Below are 17461 nucleotides of genomic sequence, written 5' to 3'. Positions count from 1 at the left end.
CCTCTAAGATTCACATATTCTTCAATAGGGTAATAATATTCTTCAATAGGGTAATAATACCCCTATAAATTAAATGCAACATTGTTTGAATTAAGCAGCACCACAGTGATCAATTCTAAAAATTTCAGGAATGATTTTTTTTAAAAATAGGAATTTTTTTTGGAATATTCATTATACATCTGAAAAAAAAAAATTAAAAAATTTGGTAAATTGCTATCCATACAGCAAATTTAAGTCTTACAGCTTCCATTGCTTACATAGCACATGGGCGACCATAGTGTGAGTACAAAACAGCAATAAACACACTTCCAATTCCTGACAGCCACAAGGTACAAGCACAGCTTATCCAAAAACATAATAGGAGGCGCTATGGCCACGAAGGCAGTGATTTTTTATCTTACATAGCAATACACAGGAATTTGGGAGGTTTTCATTCACTTCCTGTTCTGTCCAAAAAAAAAAAAAGCCAAATAGATGGGAATTTAGGAAATATATTCACGCCAAACAGACATTACTTTGGTAGATTTTCACATTTCCTATTCTGTCCAAAAAAGCGAAATAAGACAGGAATTTAGGAAATTTTTCTTTACTTCCTGTTCTGAGACCGGCCAAATAGAAAATAATTTGGTATAATTTAATTAATTTCCTGTTCTGGTAAAAAAAAACTATTTAGGAAATTTTCCTTTATTTCCTGTTTTATCCAAGACCCACCAAATAGACTTTAATTTGATAGATTTTCATTTATTTCCTGTTCTGTCCAAAAACCGCCAAATAGCTGGAAATTTAGGAAATTTTTCTTTACTTCCTGCTCTTTCTGAGACCCACTAAATAGATTTCAATTTTATAGATTTTCATTCATTTCCTGTTCTATCCCACTCCAGCCAAATTTTCTATTCATTTCATGTTCTGTCTGATACCTGTCAAACAGTCAGGAATTAAAGAAATTTTCCTTTACTTCCTGTTCTATCTGAGACCTGCTAAATAGATTTTAATTTTGTAGATTTTCATTCATTTCCTGTTCTGCCAAACAGACAGGAATTTAGGAAAAGTTTCCTGTTCTATATGAGACCCGCCAAACAGACATTAATTAGGTAGATTTTCATTCATTTCCTGTTCTGTCCAAAACCCGCCAAATAAACGGTAATTTAGTACATTTTACATTACTACCTGTTCTATCTGAGACCCGCCAAATAGATATGAATTTTGTAGAATTTCATTAATTTCCTGTTCTATCTGAGACCTGCCAAATAGACGTTATTATGGTAGATTTTCTTTAATTTTCTGATCTATCTGACACTGGCCAAATAGACAGGAATTTAAGAAAACTTTCCTTTACTTCCTGTTCTGTCTGACTCTCATAAAATAGACCAAAAGTAAAGAGGAATCCTCAGAATCAGGATACAGACAGTAATAAATTCTGGCATGGGTTCTAACTCATCATTGCTCTATTCCAGTGGTGGCGAACCTTGGCACTCCAGATGTTTTGGAACTACATTTCCCATGATGCTCATGCACACTGCAGTGTAGGTGAGCATCATGGGAAATGTAGTTCCAAAACATCTGGGGGTGCCAAGGTTCGCCATCACTGCAGTCTATTCAAACCAAAAAAAAAATAAAACTTTGGCTAAAGGGCATTGCAATACCAATATGTACCACTAGATGGCATAACACTATAGGAGATATTGTGTGTATATATATATATATATATATATATATATATATATATATATAAAATGTGTGTGTGTATATATAGATCTATATAAATATATATAAATATATATATATATGTATATATATATATATACACACATACACATATATATATATATATATATACACACACATATATATATATATATATATATATATATATATATATACACACACACACAAGTATATACACACACATATATACATATATATACATATATATATATATATATATATATGTCAGACACTGTGCTTCCATGATGTTGCAATATGCATATGTTGCAAGAAAGGAGCTGGTAATATAATGAAATATGATATTCTACATTTGGGAAATCAGTTCTGACTCACCATTGGACATACATGATTCATTTCTCTATGCGGGCATAGAAGGAGATTTGTAGTGAGGTAGGTGCAGTGCAATTTCTACCAATTAAAGTGTATGTAATGCTAAAGCTTCTTTGATTTCAGAGCAGGAGTTCACTGTTTTGCTGTGTTTGTCCTTTGAAGAGATTGGTCTTCACTTCCTGTCCTGCAGATGCTACAGGAAGTGAAAGGAAATCTCTACAAAGGGCAATTTCAGCCTTAGTTGTCTCTAGAACAAGTGTTCCCATTGAAGGATGTCCCCCCCCCCCCCAACTCATGTTCTGATGACAGCTTTGGCTATACCTACACTTTAAAGCAGAATTTCTGTCTCAGGGACAAGGTCTGCTTATTCAAGCTACGCCCTTCCCTTCCATGAAACGGTGGGTGAAAACTCAACATTGACCTGTAGTGAGAGTAGAAGTTAGACAATGTACTTGGCCTTTCCAAGGCTTCTTCCCGCAGTGCCTAGGCAGGGGCGACCCCACTGTCCTTCTGGCCAGATCTCAGAGAACGCTGAGTAGCCCAAATCTTGGAAAAAGACAATCTCGCACTGTGCAAGATTGGGGCTACTCATCGTTCTCCAAGATCTGGTGGGGAGGAAGATGAGATCACCCCTTTCACTAAGGAAGCCAAGGAAAGGCGAGTTATTTTAGCTAACCATGTTTTCTCCCACAGGTTCTTCCGAAGAAGGGGGGCACCTAGGATAAGTGGACATATGGAGAAGCAGGCAACGGCCGCACCAATTCCACAGTAAGGAAGGCAGGCAGTGCACTGGCTTGTGGTGTCTTCCCAACACCCGAAGACAACAGGAGGACATGAGATTAAAGCTGGCAACTCGTTCTTCTGAATATTGAAATTTCATAGCAGGAAGAATACAAAAAATACAGCAGCTAATGCGTTTCGGCTGTTAGCCTTAGTCATAGCCATCATTGGTATGACTAAGGTGAAACGCGTAAACCACAGTATTTCCTCTTTTCCTCATAGGATTAGTGATCTTTGCCGGAAGTGCAAGGTTCACCTCAAAGGACAAAAATCCTTATTAAAACAGAGAGCCTTGTGGACAAGCACAACATTGGAAATGAGTCGTCAGGGAACTTGGTTCCATGCTTATAAGCAAGCAAAATAGATATCCAAAAGGCTTTAGCCAACCATAAAGATGTCCTGCATCTCTGGAGACTTCTAGCGCACATTTGATACAGCAGGCATTAACAGCGAGCAGTGCAAGCCAAAGCATAGTTTCTGGTCTCTAGATTCATGAGGTTATAAAACAAAATATTTAGCTGTATGGACTTTTTGACCCAAATTATGGCCCTTAAACTTTCATAGTCACAAACTCCGGCCATGGACTGAACCACATTGTAAGGTCACAGGTCTGGGTGAACAATCCCATAGATGTACACCACCTACAGCATGGGCCCCAGCCACCAAACCATTAACGTGCAAAAATGAAGAGGATACGGAGAAACAACAAGGTGCAGGTGGAACAATAGAGGTCACGTTTTGAAAAACATGACTGTGCTTGTCTAAGATTTATCTCACTGCTCCAATTTCCTCATCACCAGTAGTAGGAAACCAAGCATCAGGTGAGACTTCTATCATCCGTACAGGATATACCTCTTATGATGTTCAGCTACATAAGGCGGCATCCTAAATCACTCCCACTGTGTTATCAGCCATGCTCCTGAGCGGAGACTTTGTGCTAATAAATTAGAAAAAAAAAAGAAAAAGAAAGACTGTCTCAGTAGTTTCTTCCTGAGTTTTTGCACAAAAAGTCAGGTTTGGACCTTCAAAAGCAGGCTCAGCTTTTGAGAAGATCAACCTGTGAGATGATCTCCATTGGCTCAAAATCATCTTCCAAGAGGTGAACAGTTGAGGTCTTCTAGCGGTTGAATCACAAGGGTCCGTACAAATCACAGTTTAGCTTTTGGCGGGAGGTGGGGACTTCTTGGACTTCCATTTACGATAGCCGCCCCTAGTCCTCATGTTGTGAACGTATTTTGGGACCAAGTAATAGACTGTCATGGGCTGGTAGGTTGGAATAAAGCTCAAAGCGTTTCTGGGATATTGGTAGTAGACTGTGGATGCCGGAGCTGGGCTGTAGTAATATTGGGCACCCTGCAATTCAAAAAAAAAAAAAAAAAACACAACTGTTATTCATCAAATAGGATCAAAGCGTTAAAGGGCGTGTTTGGTGGTTTTATGAAAAAAAAAAAATGTCTTTATTATGGTAATTATTTGGAAAATGTTTACAAATATTTTTCTTTTATCATTCAAGTTAAATATAAATTCTCATTTTAGGCCAGCAGGGTCATCTTCCAGTGTTCACCAGGACATCTTTAAAGAGGTTGTAAACCCTCGAAAGTTTTTTTTTTTTTTTTCCTGAAACCTGAAAGAGAAACCCATAATGAGATAGTATGCCGCCCGCTTAGTTGGATGACGGGCGACATGTCCAGTCGCCCGTCTTCCGGGATCGCGGCATCCGGCCATCTGATTGGCCGGAGCCGCGGTGACGTCACTCCCGCGCACGCGTGCGGGAGCCAATGGTCACGGCACGGGGCTCTGAAGAAACGGCACCAGCAGCCGTTCCTTCAGAGCGCATGCGCCAGTGACGTCACTGGCTGCATGTAAGGTAAATATCTCCTAAACGGTACATGTTTAGGAGATATTTACAGTACCTATAGGTAAGCCTTAATATAGGCTTACCTATAGGTAAAAGTGTCAGAGGAGGGTTTACTTCCTCTTTAACTGCTTTGTTGAAATAAAGTCTGTAGGGATGCACCGAAATGAAAATTCTGGGCCAAAACAAAAACCGAAAATACGGGATGCCCGTGGCCGAAAACCAAAAATGACTTTTTTCCCCCAAATGATTTGGAAATAGTTTTTTCTACCATTTCTTTCTATTTTCTATCATATCATAGGCACGGAGGAGGACGAGAAAGATCCTCCTCCGCTCTGCATGCTGGGTCCTCTTCTCGGCCTCGCTTTCCTCTCAGGACCGTGAGGTCACTGGTTGCTAGATACCAGGCGGCTGGCAATTCTAGCAACCAGTCTAGCACAGGGTGGGCGAGGAGGTACAAACAGCGGGTCTCAGGAGCCGGCCGCGGCCGGTCACACACCATATTAAGTTAAAGTTAAAGCTGCTGCTGCGGCGGCCATTCATTTTCAGCATATATGACCCGTTTTCGGCCGAAATGGGATAGGTCAATTTTCGGCCTAAAATTTTGGTTGCCACTGGTTTCTATAATCAAAAAATAATTAAAAAAAACCCAGAGCTGATCAAAAATCACCAAAAGAGAGATCAATTTGTGTAAAAACAAAATAATATAAATTTAATTTGGGTACAGTGTTGCATGATGGCACAACTGCCAGTTAAAATAGTGCATTGCTGAATAGCAAAAAAAATGCCCTGGTCATGAAATGGGTAAAACCTTCAGGAGGGCAAGTGCTAAAGTGCAAAACTCCCCATATGGAGCTGGCTTCCCCTTTGTGGCTATAATGGCCTCCACTTTTCTCTGAAGGCTTTACACAAGATTTTGGAGTTTATCTGTGGATATTTTCACCCATTTAGCCAAAAGAGCATTTGTGAGATTAGGTACTGATGATGGATGGGAAGACCTGGCTTACAATCAATGTTCCAGTTCATCCCAGAGGCGTTCAGTAGGGTTGAGCTCAGGGTTATATGTAGGCCACTCAAGTTCTTCCATACTCTACTGGTCAAATCATGTCTTTAGGAGAAATAAAATGGAATCAAAACTATTCTAGAGTCAATTATTATATACTGTATGTATACAGTAGATGTAGCTCGTAATAAAAAAAACAAATGGCATTTCCTTTTCTTTAATAAAAGGGTGGATAGGAATCAAAAAGATAAGATGACTCAAAGAACTGAATCACTTACAGAAGAATGTCGGTGACTCAACTCCTAGTTATCACAATTATCAAGGAGATCCGGGTCTGTGGGAAAACCTATGACACGTTTGTCTCTAGGAAAACAATTTACCTCCCACAATTCCCAGCAGCTGGATGAATAAAGTTTGATTCATAACAATGTGCTTAGGACAGAACAGACTTCGGTAGCACATCTGTCTAGCAGAACCGAGAACCCAAGGTCAAAGCAAAACCCAATCACTGCATTGAGTTGGCATGGTCCAACTGTATGAATTTTCTCTCAAAATCCATGAAGTCAAGAATGCTAGCCCCCATGTTTCTCTAATGACTGGTGTAGGTCAACCACTTACGAGTTTTTGGGTGTCTATCAGTGAAGTCAAGAATTGTAGCCTCCATGTTTCTCTAATGCCTGGTGTACGGTCAACCACTTACGAGTTTTTGGGTGTCTATCAGTGAAGTCAAGAATGCTAGCCCCCATGTTTCTCTAATGACTGGTGTACGGTCAACCACTTACGAGTTTTTGGGTGTCTATCAGTGAAGTCAAGAATTGTAGCCTCCATGTTTCTCTAACGACTGGTGTACGGTCAACCACCTACAAGTTTTTGGGTGTCTATCAGTGAAGTCAAGAATTGTAGCCTCCATGTTTCTCTAATGACTGGTGGTACAGTCAACCATTTACGAGTTTTTGGGTGTCTATCAGTGAAGTCAAGAATTGTAGCCTCTATGTTTCTCTAATGACTGGTGTACGGTCAACCACTTACGAGTTTTTGGGTGTCTATCAGTGAAGTCAAGAATTGTAGCCTCCATGTTTCTCTAATGACTGGTGTACGGTCAACCACTTACGAGTTTTTGGGTGTCTATCAGTGAAGTCAAGAATGCTAGCCCCCATGTTTCTCTAATGACTGGTGTACAGTCAACCACTTACGAGTGTTTGGGTGTCTATCAGTGAAGTCAAGAATTGTAGCCTCCATGTTTCTCATATGACTGGTGTACGGTCAACCACTTACGAGTTTTTGGGTGTCTATCAGTGGGGTGGTCTTCTTGTCCTTGCTGCTAACATTTTCCTCATCCTCGCTGGAGCACTCGGATGGCGATCCGGTGGTGTCTGAGCCATCAGAGTGATAGTCTGAGGTCTCCAGGTCAGATTTGTCTGAGCTTTGATCCTTCTTGGACTCCTGGGGCTCAAGAGCTTTCACAATAAAGGGGCTACAGCTCTCTCCAAGCCTGGGAAAATAGAACAGCGGGGGTAAATGACTTCTGTCAAGGTCACCTTCATAAACACATAGTAAACCCAGCATTTATATGGATCAACTCAGCCCCAAAAAATTTCAAGACAACAATCTGAACTCCAGGCACACAGTTGAGAAATGTCCTATCTTCCAACGAATTTGTAATTTTTTCCAGCCAGTTTTGTGATTCATACACCCCTGCTAGGCAGTACAGCTAAGAACGTGAAACCACTTTTTCTGTTAGGGCTCATTTACTCTTCTTTTGACTTTAACACACTTTAAAGCGCCTACAGCTTCCACGTGCTTTTTTGATGTGTTTTCGATGCTTCTGTGATGCTTTTTTGAAGCTTTAATGAAGCCTGGCAAATGCCGTGAGAGTATGGATTTTTTGTTTGTTTTAAAGGGGCCCAGTAGAACCCCTGTACAGCAGATCCCCAGCTTATTAATACCCCTGTTCAGAAGATCAGCTGCTTATTGGTACCCTCGTTCAGCAGATCACCAGCTTATTAGTTCCCATGTTCAACAGATCCTCTGCTCAGTAGTACCCCCAGCTTTTTCTGATCCCCCACTCAGTAGTAACCCCCAGCTCTGCTGATCCCCCACTCAGTACTAACCCCCAGCTCTGCTGATCCCCCACTCAGTAGTAACCCCCAGCTCTGTAGAGTAGACTATAGTCCCTTAGATATGACTTACCTACAGCTGACCTCTTTGGGGTCAATCCAGATGGACATGTTTTTGGGCAGAGCAAGCTGTGAGCAGCGCAGGCCACTCCTGACACAGGCCTGTAGTACAGAGTCATCCAACAAGAGGTTTTGCTCGATCCTTATACACCTGAAATATTAAGAAAGGCACAGGATTAGCAGGAGCCATTAGGAAGGTTCTGAACAAGGTGTGTTGACTTTCAAGGATAAAGCCCAACTCTAGTCAAAGTGTTCTTTAACTTCTTGGTTGATGGGAAAAAGTTCGAAATTAAGCTTGTTTATGTTTTTGCATTTTCTTTTTACTTCCTGTTTCTGTGACACCTGGATAAACAATAAGGGAAACTGGTGTCCCTGGAAAAGGAAGGCACAGACAAGGCTACTAACGTTATAACTGCATTGATTAGGACCCTTATTCTTAACAGGGGTTCTGTGCAAGCCAAACGATCCTCAAAATTTTTCTAGGGTTTCCTTGAGCTGAGGCTGATTGAGCTACCATTTAATGGTATAGTTCCAGAGCCAACGTTCTTTTCATCTGTCTGAAGGGTGGCAATTCGACCAGCACTGTACGGGGGGCATTCTTCCTACTGGCTACCAATGTAATGGGCATTTTATTTCCACTGACCTCCAAGTAATTGATTTCATCAAGGTTCCCTGAGACCTGAAAATGTTTTGAAGGTTTCCTCTTGGGTAAAAAGGTTAAGAAAGGCTGGTTTGGGAGGAACATTGGTGGCCTCCACATTTCTCTAATGACATGTTTTATTAGAAAGCGGTAATCTTCCTACTGGCCTTCAACGTAAGGGTAACTTTTACACTGACGTTTGATAAATCGGTTTTATCAGGGTTCCCTGAGACCTTAAAATTTATTCAAAGGTTCCTCCTGGGTAAACAGGTCTTCCTACTGGCCACCAATGTAGGGGGCATTTTTTCCACTGACCTCCAATAAATTTTATCAGGGGTTCCCCGAGATATAAAAATTATTTAAAGGGTTCTAATGGGGTATAAAAGGTTGAGCAAGTCTGGTTTAGGAGGAGTATTGGTAGCCTTCATATTTCTTTAATGACATGTTTCTTTAGAAAGGGGTAATTTTCCTACTGGCCACCAATGTGTTTTTCGACTGATCTCCAATAAATTGGTTTTATCAGGGGTTCCCTGAGACAAGAAAATTATTTCAAGGGATCCAATGGGGTAAAAGGGTTGGGAATGGCTGGTTTAGGAGGAGCATTGGTAGCCTCCATATTTCTCTAATGACACGTTTCATTAGATAGGGGTATTCTTCCTAATGGCCACCAATGTAAAGGGCATTTTTCCACTAACATACAATAAAATGTTTTTTGCAGAGGTTCCCCGAGACCTGAAAAATGTTTTAAGGGGTCCAATGGGGTAAAAAGGATGAGAAAGGTTGGTTTTCTGCCCCATTGTCTATAAGCAGATTCAAGTACTTAAAAAGCCAGACCACCTAAAAGGGTTTTAGTTGTACGTGGAGCCTGGTGCCCCAACAGTGGTATTGCCCTGCGATAAATCCCCTTTCTGCTCCTGCTCACCTGGGACCATTTGGTGTTCTTTCCCACCTTTGTGTGTTCCAGCTTCTCATCTTAAATTTTCCATTTTATAAAATAAATGAAAAAAATAAAGCTGGGAGGTAGGAACTCCTCATAATTGCCAGAGAAGATGTGAAGACCCGGGAACTCAGCACCGGGATGGTGGGAATGCCTCCTAAAGCCAGAGCAGGTGTGCAGACTTGGGTACTCAGCACCAGGATGGTGGGAATGCCTCATAAAGGCCAAATAAGGTGTACGGACCCAGGAACACACCCCAGGGATGATGGGAACCCCTTATAATGGCCAGAGCAGGTGTGCAGACCGGGAAACTCAGCTCCGGTATGGTGGGAATGCCTCCTAAAGCCAGAGCAGGTGTGCAGACCGGGGAACTCAGCTCCGGTATGGTGGAAATGCCTCATAATGGCCAGAGCAGGTGTGCAGACCGGGGAACTCAGCTCCGGTATGGTGGAAATGCCTCATAATGGCCAGAGCAGGTGTGCAGACTTGCATACTCAACACCAGGATGGTGGGAATGCCTCATAATGGCCAAAGAAGGTGTACAGACCCAGGAACACAGCCCAGGGATGATGGGACGCCCTTATAATGACCAGAGCAGGTGTGCAGACCGGGGAACTCAGCTCTAGTATGGTGGAAATGCCTCATAATGGCCAAAGAAGGTGTACAGAATCAGGAACACATCCCAGGGATGATGGGAACCCCTTAAAATGGCCAGAGCAGGTGTGCAGACCCAGGAACTCTGCGCCGGAATGGTGGAAATGCCTCATAATGGCCAGAGCAGGTGTGCAGACCGGGGAACTCAGCTCCGGTATGGTGGGAATGCCTCCTAAAGCCAGAGCAGGTGTGCAGACTTGGGTACTCAGCCCCAGGATGGTGGAAATGCCTCATAATGGCCAGAGCAGGTGTACAGATGAGGGAACTCAGAGGTGGGATCCTGGAAATGCCTCATAATGGGAAGAGCAGGTGTACAGACCCAGGAACTCAGCGCTGGGATCATGGAAATGCTTCATAACGGGCAGAGCAGGTGTACAGACCCAGGAACTCAGCGCCGGGACCCTTGAAATGCCTCATAATAGCCAAAGCAGGTGTACAGATCCATGAACTTAGTCCAGGGGTGGTGGAAATGCCTCATAATTGGCAGAGCATGTATACAGATCCAGGAAATCAGCGCCGGGATGCTGGAAATGCCTCATAATAGCCAAAGCAGGTGTACAGATCCATGAACTTAGTCCAGGGGTGGTGGAAATGCCTCATAATGGGCAGAACAGGTGTCCGGCCCTAAGAACCCATAGCAGATATCTCACCAATGGAGCCCCCGAGATAGAAGAGACTGGTAGATGGTTTAACTCTCCAAACTTACCAAATTTTGCATTATCAGATGTTTGTGGGCTGACCTTTTAACATGACATTTCGTTGACCATTTCGGGAGAGATTTTTTAAATGATTGTGTAAACATGAGACCAAAAAGAGGAAGTAGACTGGACGAAAAATGGGAACAATCGCTGTGCAGAAAATACCCGATGCTCTCACAGCGCGATGGTACTTTAATATGCATCACTTGTGTTGCTCTTACACCTCCAGCAATCCTGAACATCATTATCGAGAATAATGTATGCAATACGGGAACCAAGCAGCTTTCACATCAATTTTTGCTTTACTAGAAAATATTTAATGGGAATATACAGCAGGTTTGTATAGTAGTCCTCCATAGTCATGGTGGCCTTATGGCATTGGCATGGGGCAGGTTCCATTAAATTCCACCCTGCCCAGCAGTATGAAGGCCGCTTCCAGTCCATTCAGTTGGAGCAGTCGCCCTGTAAAAGCTGTGCCCAACTGAAGTCACTGCTTTTGCAGCAATCACATGATCAGAAAGCCCACCTAAAGGACCACCATGTGGTGGCCACAAGGGGTTATATGGCAATATTTTTAGTGCGCCCTCTTCATTCCCATGGATTGGCCATCTAGGAGTACAGCCCCATCTATAGGGATAAATGGAGTGAGCGGCACACATGCACAGTGAATGCACTAATGTCCTGTATGGAGGACATTCAGCATCATCTAGTACAGGGGTCTCCAAACTTTCTAAAACAGGGGGCCAGTTTACTGCTCCTCGGACTTTAGAGGGACCCGATTGTGGCCTTTGGGAGTAGAAAAGGTCCAGACACCCATGGGAATAAATAATGCCTCATCTTTGGTGTCAATGGGAGGAATCCTGCCCCATCGTTGGGGTCACTGGGCCAAATTGTTGGTGTCATTGGGAGGAATTGTGCCCCCTTCTTTGAGTCATTGGGCTCAATTGTTGGTGTCATTGGGAGGAATTGTGCCCACTTCTTTGAGTCTTTGGGCCCAATTGTTGGTGTCATTGAGAAGAATTGTGCCCCTTCTTTGGGTCACTAGGCCCAATTGATGGGTTCATTGAGAGTAATTTTGCCCCCTTCTTTGGGTCACTGGGCCCGATTGATGGGTTCATTGAGAGTAATTGTGCCCCCTTTCTTTGTGTCACTGGGCCCAATTGTTGGTGTCATTGGGAGGAATTTCGCCCCCTTCTTTGTGTCATTGGGCCCAATTAATGGGGGTCATCGGAAGGAATTGTGCCCCCTTCTTTGTGTCATTGGGCCCAATTATTGGTGTCATCGGAAGGAATTGCGCCCCCTTCTTTGTGTCATTGGGCCCAATTGTTGGTGTCATTTGGAAGAATTGTGCCCCCTTCTTTGGGTCACTAGGCCCAATTGATGGGTTCATTGAAAGTCATTTTGCCCCCTTCTTTGGGTCACTGGGCCCAATTGTTAGTGTCATTGGGGGGGAATGGTGCCCCTTTCTTTGTGTCACTGGGCCCAATTGATGCAGTCATTGGGAGGAATTGTGCCCACTTCTTTGAGTCATTAGGCCCAATTGTTTAGGGTCAGTGGGAGGAATTGTGTCCACTTCTTTGGGTCACTGGGCCCAATTGTTGGGGTCATTGGGAAGAATTGTGCTCCCTTCTTTGTGTCATTTGGCTCATTGTTGGGGTCAGTGGGAGGAATTGTGCCTACTTCTTTGTGTCATTGGGCCCAATTGATGGGGTCATTGAGAGTAATTGTGCCCCCCTTCTTTGTGTCATTGGGCCCAATTGTTAGTGTCATTGGGGGGAATGGTGCCCCTTTCTTTGCGTCACTGGGCCCAATTGATGCAGTCATTGGGAGGAATTGTGCCCACTTCTTTGAGTCATTAGGCCCAATTGTTGGGGTCAGTGGGAGGAATTGTGCCCACTTCTTTGGGTCACTGGGCCCAATTGTTGGGGTCATTGGGAAGAATTGTGCTCCCTTCTTTGGGTCACTGGGCCCAATTGTTGGTGTCATTGGGAGTAATTGTGCCCTTTCTTTGTGTCATTTGGCTCATTGTTGGGGTCAGTGGGAGGAATTGTGCCTACTTCTTTGTGTCATTGGGCCCAATTGTTGGGGTCAGTGGGAGGAATTGTGCCCACTTCTTTGAGTCATTAGACCCAATTGTTGGGGTCAGTGGGAGGAATTGTGCCCACTTCTTTGGGTCACTGGGCCCAATTGTTGGGGTCATTGGGAAGAATTGTGCTCCCTTCTTTGGGTCACTGGGCCCAATTGTTGGTGTCATTGGGAGTAATTGTGCCCTTTCTTTGTGTCATTTGGCTCATTGTTGGGGTCAGTGGGAGGAATTGTGCCTACTTCTTTGTGTCATTGGGCCCAATTGTTGGGGTCAGTGGGAGGAATTGTGCCCACTTCTTTGAGTCATTAGACCCAATTGTTGGGGTCAGTGGGAGGAATTGTGCCCACTTCTTTGGGTCACTGGGCCCAATTGTTGGGGTCATTGGGAAGAATTGTGCTCCCTTCTTTGGGTCACTGGGCCCAATTGTTGGTGTCATTGAGAGTAATTGTGCCCTTTCTTTGTGTCATTTGGCTCATTGTTGGGGTCAGTGGGAGGAATTGTGCCTACTTCTTTGTGTCATTGGGCCCAATTGATGGGGTCATTGGGAGTAATTGTGCTCTTTTCTTTGTATCATTGGCCCCCAATTGTTGGTGTCTTTGGGAGGAATTGTGCCCCCTTTGTGTCACTGGGCCCAGTTGATGGGGTCATTGGGAGGAATTGTGCCCCCTTCTTTGAGTTATTGGGCCCAATTGATGGGGTCATCGGAAGGAATTGCGCCCCCTTCTTTGTGTCATTGGGCCCAATTGTTGGTGTCATTGGGAGGAATTGCGCCTCATTGTTGGTTTCATTGGAAGGAATTGTGCTCCCTCCTTTGTGTCATTGGACCCAATTGTTGGTGTCATTGGGAGGAATTGTGCCCCATTGATGGTGTCTCCCTGGCCTGACTCTCCTTTGTCCACCCTTCCATTTATTGGGATTTGGTGCTTTCAGTTATGGAGGCTCGGCATCACACGTGGGTGCTACCTAGCAGTGTTAATTTCCTCGACTAAAATATTGTCATAGACTAAATTAATACTATTTTAGTTGACTAAAATACAACTAAAACTAAAACAATTCAGATGACTAAACTAAAATGTAATTTTAGTCAAAAGACTATGACTACAACTAAATTGAAATTAGATGTAAAAATGACCACTGCTACCTAGGGAGGTCTGATACTTTTAAGAAAAGATATGTACAGCCCTTCCCACCAGCCATGATCTGCCTGCATTGCCTAGACAATCACAAGGACCCAGTGCTGACTCCTACCTGTAGGCCTGTCCTTTCTGGGGACTGTCCGGGTACCAGTGTCCCTGGAATTTATCGCACAGGATGGCGGTCAGAGTCTCTGTAAACCTTTTCACTTGCTTGCTGTCCAGCTTTTGGTGGCGATTGAGCAGCCTTACGATGTAGGACGCCCCGAGCTTCACCTCCTCATGCATCTTCTCCAGCGCTATTTATATCGCACTCCTGAAATAAACATTTATACAGAATTACCGGACACACCAAAACTTTGCTTCTTCTCTGTGAATAGACAAGAATATCTAATAAAAGAATTAGCAGTAACTCACAAACGCTGTTCCCCAAAACAATATCCCCTTATGTTAAAAAAGAATCCTGTCGTTTGTAAACATTAAGGGGTCCAATGTGTGCATTTCCTATCATCATCAGCGCCATCTAGTGGCCATAATGTGGTGTTTACTTGAAACACTGCAAAAGGGGAAAAAAAACACATTATGGCCATTAGATGGCGCTGATGACGATAGGAAATAGACATATTAGACATATTAGGAGGATTATTTGTGATAGCTGAAGCATTCGCAGAGCTAATTGTATTATAAATAACCCATAAATAAATATTTTTAAGAAAATACTTGTATGTATCCTTTGTAGCATCTATAGTACTTGTACTAGCTGCATTTCACTGTATGGAGGCTGTTAATAGGATAATAACCATGTCAGATTCAGGTACTTGTACTAGCTGCACTTTACTGAACAGAGGATGACAACAACTAAGTCCAACTTGGGTATTTGTACTAGCTGCATTATACTGTACAGAGGGTGACAACAACAAAGTCAAAGGTACTTGTACTAGCTGCATTTTAATGTATGGAGGCTGTAAATAGGATAATAACCATGTCAGATTCGGGTACTTGTACTAGCTGCATTTTACTGTACAGAGAATGACAACAACCAAGTCAAATTGGGGTACTCGTACTAGCTGCATTTAATTGTATGGAGGATGTCAATAGGATAATAACCATGTAGGATTTAGGTACTTGTACTAGCTGCATTTAATTGTATGGAGGATGTCAATAGGATAATAACCATGTAGGATTTAGGTACTCATACTAGCTGCATTTCATTGTATTGAGGATGTCAATAGGATAAAAGCCATGTAAGATCCATGTATTTGTACTAGCTGCATTTTATTGTATGTGGGATGTCAATGGGCCAATAATCGTGTAGAATTTAGGTACTTGTATTAGCTGCATTTTATTGTATGGAGGATGTCACTAGGATATTAACCATGTAAGATGCGGGAACTTGTACTAGCTGCATTTTATCGTATAGGGGATATCAATAGGCTAATAACCCTGTAAGATGCGGGTACTTGTACTAGCTGCATTTCATTGTATGAAGGATGTCACTAGGCTAATAATCATGTAGGATTCATGTACTTGTACTAGCTGCATTTTACTGTACAGAGGATGACAACAGCCAAGTCAGATTCAAGTACTTGTACTAGCTGCATTTAATTGTATGGAGGATGATTGTCATTAGCATAATAACCATGTAAGATTTGGGTACTTGTACTAGCTGCAGTTTACTGTAGAGAGGATGACAACAACCAAGTCAAATTGAGGTACTTGTACTAGCTGCATGTCATTGTATGAAGGATGTCAATAGGATAATAACCATGCAGGATTTAGGTACTCATACTAGCTGCATTTTATTGTATGGAGGATGTCACTAGGCTAATAATCATGTAGGATTCATGTACTTGTACTAGCTGCAGTTTACTGTACAGAGGGTGACAACAACCAAGTCCAATCAAGGTACTTGTACTAGCTGCATTTAATTGTATGGGGGATGTCAATAGGATAATAACCGTGTAAGATCCCCAGGTACTTGTACTAGCTGCATTTCATTGTATGATGTCAATAGGATAATAACCGTGTACGATTCAGGTACTTATACTAGCTGCATTTTACTGTACAGAGGATGACAACAGTCAAGTCAGATTAGGGTACTTGTACTAGCTGCATTTCATTGTATGGAGGATGCCAATAGGCTAACACCCAGGTAGGGTTCAGGTACTTGTACTAGCTGCAGTTCATTGTATGGGGGATGTCAATAGGATAATAACCATGCAGGATTTAGGTACTCGTACTAGCTGCATTTTATTGTATGGAGGATGTCACTAGGATAATAACCATGTAAGATCCATGTACTTGTACTAGCTGCACTTTATTGTATGGAGGATGATTGTCAATAGGATATTAACCGTGTAAGATTTAGGTACTTGTACTAGCTGCATTTTACTGTACAGAGGATGACAACAACCAAGTCAAATTTAGGTACTTGTACTAGCTGCATGTCATTGTATGATGTCAATAGGATAATAACCATGTAGGATTCAGGTACTTATACTAGCTGCAGTTTACTGTACAGAGGATGACAACAGTCAAGTCAGATTCAGGTACTTGTACTAGCTGCATTTCATTGTATGGAGAATGTCAATAGGATAATAACCATATAAAATTTAGGTACTTGTACTAGCTGCATTTATTTGTATGGAGAATTTCAGTAGGCTTATAACCAGGTAGGGTTCAGGTACTTGTACTAGCTGCATTTAAAAATCCATTTGATTCTTTTTTCATGAACACACAGCTGTAAAACTTGTTCTGTTACTTTGTTTTTTGTCTCTTCCATCCAGAGCTGAGCTGTGCGCTGCCACCACTGGGAGGACCAAGTCCAAGGCAATAAACGGCGAGCGTCATTGTCCCCCCCACACTGCCAGGCAAACATTCAATGACTAAGCCACTTCCTGAAAATCGCACAAAAGGTCTTTGAGTCGCAGCCCCTCCCCCAACCCAACTTCCTCCTGCGTGTAAGACGACTGTAAGAGGATGACGGAGAGATCAGGTGATGACACCACGCTGTAATATCAGCACAGCCCGCCATCTGTGACCCCCGTCCCAGCCTTTCCTTTGCCGTCTGTTTCATCAGCTTAGCAGACAAAGCATTTACTGTAGCTGAGCGGCGGGGAAGGAGAACGCCATGTGCAGAGTCAGGCGAGGTCGGCCGCTGTGCGTGTAATAAGAACTGTCTGTGACACAGCAAAGCCGTGCAATACAAGGACCACGCGCTACTGACAGCCAGCTACTGACAACCAGCTACTGTAGCACAAAAGGTGGACAAACTATAAGAAGATCGGGCGAACGATCGTCTGATTTTCCTCGTTGTTTCACAGCAAATCGGAAACCGATGAACAAAAATTCTTACGAAAATTCTCAAACAACAAACGTTTTTTTTTTTTTTTTTTTTGTTGTTTATTGTTTCTGATCATGCGCAATCTTTCTTTTCTGATTTT

General features: G+C 42.8%; 1 protein-coding gene across 1 annotated transcript in view; it reads right to left on the bottom strand.

Moving 5' to 3' along the window:
- Positions 1 to 3628: 3628 nt before the first annotated feature.
- Positions 3629 to 17461, bottom strand: part of LOC309567663 (protein BTG3-like) — a 32032-nt gene continuing 18199 nt past the window's right edge. Inside the window, exons 2-5 of the mRNA XM_082273086.1 lie at positions 14134 to 14334; positions 7884 to 8021; positions 6969 to 7185; positions 3629 to 4188 (exon numbers count right to left, since the gene is read on the bottom strand). Coding sequence (XP_082129212.1) covers positions 3991 to 4188; positions 6969 to 7185; positions 7884 to 8021; positions 14134 to 14306 — 726 coding nt within the window. The 5' untranslated portion in view covers positions 14307 to 14334 and the 3' untranslated portion in view covers positions 3629 to 3990. The remainder of the gene's footprint in view (positions 4189 to 6968; positions 7186 to 7883; positions 8022 to 14133; positions 14335 to 17461) is intronic.

Source organism: Pelophylax lessonae, assembly GCF_965119305.1.
Source record: "Pelophylax lessonae genome assembly, chromosome: 12".
Taxonomy (NCBI): domain Eukaryota; kingdom Metazoa; phylum Chordata; class Amphibia; order Anura; family Ranidae; genus Pelophylax; species Pelophylax lessonae.
The sequence above is the reverse complement of the archived record's forward strand: the minus strand, read 5'-3'. Positions and strand labels throughout refer to the sequence as shown.